At 42.5% G+C, this 10,000-nt stretch overlaps 1 protein-coding gene across 2 annotated transcripts in view; it reads right to left on the reverse strand.

Moving 5' to 3' along the window:
• The window catches only part of rigi (RNA sensor RIG-I), a 36,871-nt gene that overhangs the window by 17,713 nt on the left and 9,158 nt on the right, over positions 1 to 10,000 (reverse strand). For both annotated transcript variants that reach the window (XM_045713743.2, NM_001163699.1), the window contains 4 exon segments: positions 6,769 to 6,933; positions 6,092 to 6,254; positions 3,935 to 4,036; positions 3,246 to 3,403 (listed from right to left, as the gene is read on the reverse strand). In XM_045713743.2, the coding sequence (XP_045569699.2) occupies positions 3,246 to 3,403; positions 3,935 to 4,036; positions 6,092 to 6,254; positions 6,769 to 6,933 (588 nt within the window).

The following is a 10,000-nucleotide window of genomic DNA, read 5'->3' on the forward strand; positions in this document are numbered from 1 at the left end:
TATAGTGTATGGTGTATAGTGTGTATAGTGTATAGTGTGTAGTGTGTATAGTGTATAGTGTATAGTGTGTGTAGTGTGTATAGTGTATAGTGTGTATAGTGTATAGTGTATAGTGTGTAGTGTGTAGTGTATAGTGTGTATAGTGTATAGTGTGTAGTGTGTAGTGTATAGTGTATAGTGTGTAGTGTGTATAGTGTATAGTGTGTATAGTGTATAGTGTGTAGTGTGTAGTGTATAGTGTGTAGTGTGTAGTGTATAGTGTATAGTGTATAGTGTGTAGTGTATAGTGTGTAGTGTATAGTGTGTAGTGTGTAGTGTATAGTGTGTATAGTGTATAGTGTATAGTGTATAGTGTATAGTGTGTAGTGTATAGTGTGTATAGTGTATAGTGTATAGTGTATAGTGTGTGTAGTGTATAGTGTATAGTGTATAGTGTATAGTGTGTATAGTGTGTATAGTGTATAGTGTGTAGTGTGTAGTGTGTAGTGTATAGTGTGTAGTGTATAGTGTATAGTGTGTGTAGTGTATAGTGTATAGTGTGTATAGTGTATAGTGTATAGTGTGTAGTGTGTAGTGTATAGTGTATAGTGTGTATAGTGTATAGTGTGTATAGTGTATAGTGTGTATAGTGTGTAGTGTGTAGTGTATAGTGTATAGTGTGTATAGTGTATAGTGTGTATAGTGTGTAGTGTGTAGTGTGTAGTGTGCTCTGTGTAGTGTGTAGTGTGTAGTGTGTAGTGTATAGTGTGTAGTGTGTAGTGTGTAGTGTATAGTGTGTGTAGTGTATAGTGTATAGTGTGTATAGTGTATAGTGTGTGTAGTGTATAGTGTGTATAGTGTATAGTGTGTAGTGTGTAGTGTATAGTGTATAGTGTATAGTGTGTAGTGTATAGTGTGTAGTGTATAGTGTGTAGTGTATAGTGTGTAGTGTGTAGTGTATAGTGTGTTTAGTGTATAGTGTGTATAGTGTGTATAGTGTAATGTATAGTGTATAGTGTCTAGTGTGTAGTGTGTAGTGTATAGTGTATAGTGTGTAGTGTATAGTGTATAGTGTGTAGTGTGTAGTGTATAGTGTATAGTGTGTAGTGTGTAGTGTATAGTGTATAGTGTGTAGTGTGTAGTGTATAGTGTATAGTGTATAGTGTGTAGTGTATAGCGTATAGCGTATAGCGTGTAGTGTGTAGTGTATAGTGTGTAGTGTGTAGTGTGTATAGTGTATAGTGTATAGTGTGTAGTGTGTATAGTGTATAGTGTGTAGTGTGTAGTGTGTAGTGTGTATAGTGTATAGTGTGTAGTGTGTAGTGTATAGTGTATAGTGTGTAGTGTGTAGTGTATAGTGTATAGTGTGATAGTGTGTATAGTGTGTATAGTGTGTAGGTGTATAGTGTATAGTGTATAGTGTGTATAGTGTGTATAGTGTGTAGTGTATAGTGTGTAGTGTATAGTGTATAGTGTGTAGTGTATAGTGTGTAGTGTATAGTGTGTATAGTGTGTAGTGTGTAGTGTGTAGTGTATAGTGTATAGTGTATAGTGTGTAGTGTGTATAGTGTATAGTGTAGTGTGTAGTGTGTATAGTGTATAGTGTATAGTGTGTAGTGTGTAGTGTGTATAGTGTATAGTGTATAGTGTATAGTGTGTAGTGTGTAGTGTGTATAGTGTATAGTGTGTAGTGTATAGTGTGTGTAGTGTATAGTGTGTAGTGTATAGTGTATAGTGTATAGTGTGTATAGTGTGTATAGTGTGTAGTGTATAGTGTGTAGTGTATAGTGTATAGTGTGTAGTGTGTAGTGTATAGTGTGTAGTGTATAGTGTGTATAGTGTGTAGTGTGTAGTGTGTAGTGTATAGTGTATAGTGTGTAGTGTATAGTGTATAGTGTGTAGTGTATAGTGTGTAGTGTATAGTGTATAGTGTGTATAGTGTGTATAGTGTGTAGTGTATAGTGTATAGTGTATAGTGTGTATAGTGTATAGTGTGTAGTGTATAGTGTGTAGTGTATAGTGTATAGTGTGTAGTGTATAGTGTATAGTGTGTAGTGTGTAGTGTATAGTGTGTATAGTGTGTAGTGTATAGTGTATAGTGTGTAGTGTATAGTGTGTAGTGTATAGTGTATAGTGTATAGTGTGTAGTGTGTAGTGTGTAGTGTATAGTGTATAGTGTGTAGTGTGTAGTGTGTATAGTGTGTAGTGTATAGTGTATAGTGTGTAGTGTGTAGTGTATAGTGTGTTGTGTATAGTGTATAGTGTGTAGTGTGTAGTGTATAGTGTATAGTGTGTAGTGTGTAGTGTATAGTGTGTAGTGTATAGTGTATAGTGTGTAGTGTGTAGTGTATAGTGTATAGTGTGTAGTGTATAGTGTGTGTAGTGTATAGTGTGTAGTGTATAGTGTATAGTGTATAGTGTGTATAGTGTGTATAGTGTGTAGTGTATAGTGTGTAGTGTATAGTGTATAGTGTGTAGTGTATAGTGTGTAGTGTATAGTGTGTATAGTGTGTAGTGTGTAGTGTGTAGTGTATAGTGTATAGTGTGTAGTGTGTAGTGTATAGTGTATAGTGTGTAGTGTATAGTGTGTAGTGTATAGTGTATAGTGTGTATAGTGTGTATAGTGTGTAGTGTATAGTGTATAGTGTATAGTGTGTATAGTGTATAGTGTGTAGTGTATAGTGTGTAGTGTATAGTGTATAGTGTGTAGTGTATAGTGTATAGTGTGTAGTGTGTAGTGTATAGTGTGTATAGTGTATAGTGTGTAGTGTATAGTGTATAGTGTGTAGTGTATAGTGTGTAGTGTATAGTGTATAGTGTGTAGTGTGTAGTGTGTAGTGTATAGTGTATAGTGTATAGTGTGTAGTGTGTAGTGTGTATAGTGTGTAGTGTATAGTGTATAGTGTGTAGTGTGTAGTGTATAGTGTGTTGTGTATAGTGTATAGTGTGTAGTGTGTAGTGTATAGTGTATAGTGTGTAGTGTGTAGTGTATAGTGTGTAGTGTATAGTGTATAGTGTGTAGTGTGTAGTGTGTAGTGTATAGTGTATAGTGTATAGTGTGTAGTGTGTAGTGTATAGTGTATAGTGTGTATAGTGTGTATAGTGTGTAGTGTATAGTGTATAGTGAGTAGTGTGTAGTGTATAGTGTATAGTGTATAGTGTGTAGTGTGTAGTGTATAGTGTATAGTGTGTATAGTGTGTATAGTGTGTAGTGTATAGTGTATAGTGTATAGTGTATAGTGTGTAGTGTGTAGTGTATACTATACCCTCAGGTGCTCAGTATAGTTGTACAGGGCCCTACAGACTCTACTCTCCTCCTCCTGGTCTTTCAGCTGGAGAACTCTGCATTTCTTCTGAACATCAACGATCCACTGTTCATACTTCTGACTGCCGTAGTCACGATTCTCTATGGCTGACAAGGACTCTAGAGAGAGAGAGAGAGAGAGAGCCAGTGAGAGAGAGAGAGAGAGAGAAAGAGAGAGAGAGAGAGAGAGAGCCAGTGAGAGAGAGAGAGAGAGAGAAAGAGAGAGAGAGAGAGAGAGAGCCAGTGAGAGAGAGAGAGAGAGAGAGAGAGAGAGAGAGAGAGAGAGAGAGAGAGAGAGAGAGAGCCAGTGAGAGAGAGAGAGAGAGAGAAAGAGAGAGAGAGAGAGAGAGAGAGAGAGAGAGAGAGAGAGCCAGTGAGAGAGAGAGAGAGCCAGTGAGAGAGAGAGAGAGAGAGAGAGAGAGAGAGAGAGAGAGAGGAGAGAGAGAGAGAGAGAGAGAGAGAGAGAGAGAGAGCCAGTGAGAGAGAGAGAGAGAGAGGTGGTGGATGAGGTGTGTGTTCTGTATGTATCTCTGTGTGTGTGTGTGTGTGTGTGTGTGTGTGTGTGTGTGTGGTGTATGTGTGTGTGTGTGTGTGTGTGTGTGTGTGTGTGTGTGTGTGTGTGTGTGTGTGTGTGTGTGAGACCAGTAGTACCTATATTGTAGACGGTCTTGGCCAGTCCTTCTATCTTAGCCATGATGTCACGAATGATCCTGATGAAAGGGTCTGTGTGTCTCTTCTCGACCAGGAAGAACTCTGATAGGAGACAACAAACACAGACAACCATTCCAGACTGAATTAATCAATCAACCAGTCAGCCAGACCATTCCAGACCAAATTAATCAATCAACCAGTCAGCCAGACTGAATTAATCAATCAACCAGTCAGCCAGACCATTCCAGACCGAATTAATCAATCAACCAGTCAGCCAGACTGAATTAATCAATCAACCAGTCAGCCAGACCATTCCAGACTTAATTAATCAATCAACCAGTCAGCCAGACCATTCCAGACTGAATTAATCAATCAACCAGTCAGCCAGACCATTCCAGACTGAATTAATCAATCAACCAGTCAGCCAGACCATTCCAGACTGAATTAATCAATCAACCAGTCAGCCAGACCATTCCAGACTGAATTAATCAATCAACCAGTCAGCCAGACCATTCCAGACTTAATTAATCAATCAACCAGTCAGCCAGACCATTCCAGACTTAATTAATCAATCAACCAGTCAGCCAGACCATTCCAGACTGAATTAATCAATCAACCAGTCAGCCAGACCATTCCAGACTGAATTAATCAATCAACCAGTCAGCCAGACCATTCCAGACTTAATTAATCAATCAACCAGTCAGCCAGACCATTCCAGACTGAATTAATCAATCAACCAGTCAGCCAGACCATTCCAGACTGAATTAATCAATCAACCAGTCAGCCAGACCATTCCAGACTGAATTAATCAATCAACCAGTCAGCCAGACCATTCCAGACTTAATTAATCAATCAACCAGTCAGCCAGACCATTCCAGACTTAATTAATCAATCAACCAGTCAGCCAGACCATTCCAGACTGAATTAATCAATCAACCAGTCAGCCAGACCATTCCAGACTGAATTAATCAATCAACCAGTCAGCCAGACCATTCCAGACTGAATTAATCAATCAACCAGTCAGCCAGACCATTCCAGACTTAATTAATCAATCAACCAGTCAGCCAGACCATTCCAGACTGAATTAATCAATCAACCAGTCAGCCAGACCATTCCAGACTGAATTAATCAATCAACCAGTCAGCCAGACCATTCCAGACTTAATTAATCAATCAACCAGTCAGCCAGACCATTCCAGACTTAATTAATCAATCAACCAGTCAGCCAGACCATTCCAGACTGAATTAATCAATCAACCAGTCAGCCAGACCATTCCAGACTGAATTAATCAATCAACCAGTCAGCCAGACCATTCCAGACTGAATTAATCAATCAACCAGTCAGCCAGACCATTCCAGACTGAATTAATCAATCAACCAGTCAGCCAGACCATTCCAGACTTAATTAATCAATCAACCAGTCAGCCAGACCATTCCAGACTGAATTAATCAATCAACCAGTCAGCCAGACCATTCCAGACTTAATTAATCAATCAACCAGTCAGCCAGACCATTCCAGACTGAATTAATCAATCAACCAGTCAGCCAGACCATTCCAGACTGAATTAATCAATCAACCAGTCAGCCAGACCATTCCAGACTTAATTAATCAATCAACCAGTCAGCCAGACCATTCCAGACTTAATTAATCAATCAACCAGTCAGCCAGACCATTCCAGACTGAATTAATCAATCAACCAGTCAGCCAGACCATTCCAGACTGAATTAATCAATCAACCAGTCAGCCAGACCATTCCAGACTGAATTAATCAATCAACCAGTCAGCCAGACCATTCCAGACTGAATTAATCAATCAACCAGTCAGCCAGACCATTCCAGACTTAATTAATCAATCAACCAGTCAGCCAGACCATTCCAGACTTAATTAATCAATCAACCAGTCAGCCAGACCATTCCAGACTGAATTAATCAATCAACCAGTCAGCCAGACCATTCCAGACTGAATTAATCAATCAACCAGTCAGCCAGACCATTCCAGACTGAATTAATCAATCAACCAGTCAGCCAGACCATTCCAGACTTAATTAATCAATCAACCAGTCAGCCAGACCATTCCAGACTTAATTAATCAATCAACCAGTCAGCCAGAGTGTCTTTAGGTTTTTAATGAAGGAGTGAGCTGCCAGTGTTTGTGTACCTTTCTCAGGTGTGTGTACGTAGGACTGTAGCTCATCAGTGTTTGTGTGTATGGTGGAGATGATGCGGCTGTCCAGACTGGCACACAGCTGGCAGATGTTGTTCTCAGCCTCTGATTGGTTCTTGAACGAGCCAATCCCCACTGAGGCCGTCAGACCCACAATCTAGAGGAGAGGAGCGTAGAGGTGGAGGGGAGGAGGGTAGAGGAGGGGGGAAGGGAGAGGAGGGGATTGTAGAGGAGGAGAGGAGAAGAGGGGAGAGGAGGAGGGGAGGAGAGGAGGAGGGGAGGAGAGGGGAGAGGAGGAGAGGGGAGAGGAGAGGAGAGGAGGGGAGAGGAGGAGAGGAGGAGAGGGGAGAGGAGGAGGGGAGAGGAGAGGAGAGGAGAGGAGGAGGAGAGGGGAGAGGGGAGAGGAGGAGGAGAGAAGAGGGGAGAGGGGAGAGGAGGAGAGGGGAGAGGAGGAGAGGGGAGAGGAAGAGAGGAGAGGAGGAGGAGGAGGGGAGGGGAGGGGAGAGGAGGAGAGGAGTGGAGAGGAGAGGAGGAGAGAGGAGGAGAGGAGCGGAGAGGAGAGGAGCGGAGAGGAGGAGAGAGGAGGAGAGGGGAATAGAATAGAACATCATTATCATCATCATTATCAGGACAGACTGTAGCAGTACAGGTAGGTGTTTCTGGGACTCTACCTGGGGCAGGTGTTGTCCGCTCTGCTCCTTGCTGAGCTTGGCATCCAGGTACGACGTCATGATGATGTTATAGGGGTGTTTCCCTGTTGTGTTGTGACACTCATCTAGAATCAACAGAGAGAAGCAGGAGAGAGAGGTGATCTCCCCTCCGGCCATGGCATTCACCTAGAGAGAGAGAGAGAGAGAGAGAGAGAGAAGAGAGAGAGAGAGAGAGAGAGAGAGAGAGAGAGAGAGAGAGAGAGAGAGAGAGGGGGGGGGGGAAGTGGGAGGGAAAGAAGAGAGCAGGGTAGAGAGAGTGAGAGGGAGGGAGAGAGGGAGAGAGAGAGAACCACAGTAAGATAAGGTGAGGCTGAGGGTGTGAGAGTTGCATTTCCCTGTACTGAGTAGGCTGCCGTCCATCAATTCCATATTTCCACCACCAGAGAGCACCATTTCACAGCTATATACTCTAGCTCGGCATCTGAAGGGGCGTGTGGCAGTGGTGGTCGGTGCCATTTCAGATTAGGGAGGACAATTTGTTTTCATGAGCATGACCTTATTTCTATTACAGCATATTGGATGACTGTCATTCATGTTCCATTCACCCAGTTCAATGTAACAGTGATGGGTTTAGGATACTGTCCTTCATATTCACCCAGTTCAATGTAACAGTGATGGGTTTAGGATACTGTCCTTCATATTCACCCAGTTCAATGTAACAGTGATGGGTTTAGGATACTGTCCTTCATATTCACCCAGTTCAATGTAACAGTGATGGGTTCAGGATACTACATGATACTAGAATGTTCCCTGTACCCATCATGAGGTTGCTACAACCTAACCTATGAATGAAAGTTTACAACGACTGGTGTACACAGGTCCAGAGATAAATTTGAGTAATCAAGGTGACAGACATTGACACATTCAATACCCTCTTGCACACTGTTGCCTGCATCTAGCTGATCTGGGGTGGACTCATTAGTCCAAAATGTTTTGTCACAAAAACAAGTTTCTATTGTACATATTCATGTAGGTCCAACCCTGTTTCGTTCCGTTTGTTTCCGTTTAAGAAACATTTTGCAACAGAATCGGCGGAATGAATACACCCCTGAACACACAGTTCCCTTTCATAGCAGCCACGTACAAACAGCATGATCCCTTTCATAGCAGCCACGTACAAACAGCATGATCACTTTCATAGCAGCCACGTACAAACAGCATGATCACTTTCATAGCAGCCACATACAAACAGCATGATCCCTTTCATAGCAGCCACATACAAACAGCATGATCCCTTTCATAGCAGCCACATACAAACAGCATGATCACTTTCATAGCAGCCACGTACAAACAGCATGATCCCTTTCATAGCAGCCACATACAAACAGCATGATCCCTTTCATAGCAGCCACATACAAACAGCATGATCCCTTTCATAGCAGCCACATACAAACAGCATGATCCCTTTCATAGCAGCCACATACAAACAGCATGATCACTTTCATAGCAGCCACGTACAAACAGCATGATCCCTTTCATAGCAGCCACGTACAAACAGCAAGATCCCTTTCATAGCAGCCACATACAAACAGCATGATCACTTTTCTCGTTGTATATATAATTCCTTCTCGCATCTACGCACTCTCACCTTTTCTTTTCGCTTGGTCCATCATCCCTGTCTATGATGAAGAGCAAAAAACCTTTCCAAGCCAAACCTTCATATCATGACCGCTAACCGCTGCACAGCCTACATCGTTGTCACCATACTAACGCTATAGTCATCAAACTAGAACAATCCAATCCATGTGTACAAATCACACAGCACAGAGTGAAGTTGTGGTCACCAACCTTTTAGGAGTCAAAAAGCAAGCCGAGATTTTAAGGCTCAGATTTAATATTTTAAACATGACTGATGGTACCCTGCATCTGATGGTCATGAAGCTTTCAAGATAACTAGGAACTCGGGAAAAAAACGAGGTCAAATCATGAGGTCGGTTATCTTCAGGTGGAAAGTCGGGAAAGCTCTAGAAAGGTGCCAGAGTTTCCGACTTGGAATCCCAAATTGGATCACAGTTCAAACCTTTTAGGAGTCAAAAAGCAAGCCGAGATTTTAAGGCTCAGATTTAATATTTTAAACATGACTGATGGTACCCTGCATCTGATGGTCATGAAGCTTTCAAGATAACTAGGAACTCGGGAAAAAAACGAGGTCAAATCATGAGGTCGGTTATCTTCAGGTGGAAAGTCGGGAAAGCTCTAGAAAGGTGCCAGAGTTTCCGACTTGGAATCCCAAATTGGATCACAGTTCAAACGTTTTTTTGTTGTTGTCCCCCCCCCGAGTTCCCAGTTGTCTTGAACACACTGAAGTCGGAAGGAAGACATTTCCGAGTTGTCTGTTGTTTTGAACACAGCACTAGTCTCAGTGGAGGGAGGGGGGAGAAAATAGACACGACGAACTGCTAATAATAATACAAATTCAATGCTATCGATACACTTGGCTACTGATTGGCCAGCGCAGTAGGAGTAATCGACTAAGCCACAGATCTAAGCAGAGTTTGTCTTTTCAGACAGATTAAAATGGTTCAAAATGGGAACAGTTAGCCAAACCGGTGCGCAGGGCTTCTGAATCAAGTGCACCTACCGCCAACAGGGCTTCTGAATCAAGTGCACCTACCGCCAACAGGACTTCTGAATCAAGTGCACCTACCGCCAACAGGACTTCTGAATCAAGTGCACCTACCGCCAACAGGACTTCTGAATCAAGTGCACCTACCGCCAACAGGGCTTCTGAATCAAGTGCACCTACCGCCAACAGGACTTCTGAATCAAGTGCACCTACCGCCAACAGGACTTCTGAATCAAGTGCACCTACCGCCAACAGTACTTCTGAATCAAGTGCACCTACCGCCAACAGGACTTCTGAATCAAGTGCACCTACCGCCAACAGTACTTCTGAATCAAGTGCACCTACCGCCAACAGGGCTTCTGAATCAAGTGCACCTACCGCCAACAGTACTTCTGAATCAAGTGCACCTACCGCCAACAGGACTTCTGAATCAAGTGCACCTACCGCCAACAGTACTTCTGAATCAAGTGCACCTACCGCCAACAGGGCAACACAAATAATAACAAAAGGAGCACAAGCCTTTGTGTCTTTATCGTTGGCTTTTCTACAGAAATGTTTGGTGATCGACTAGGAATGCCTTGAAGATAGACCGGTTGGCGACCACCGGTGTACAGCAAGCAATTTAGC

This window comes from Salmo salar, unplaced genomic scaffold (genome assembly GCF_965601325.2).
Source record: "Salmo salar unplaced genomic scaffold, fSalSal1 ptg000412l, whole genome shotgun sequence".
In the NCBI taxonomy this organism is placed as follows: Eukaryota; Metazoa; Chordata; class Actinopteri; order Salmoniformes; family Salmonidae; genus Salmo; species Salmo salar.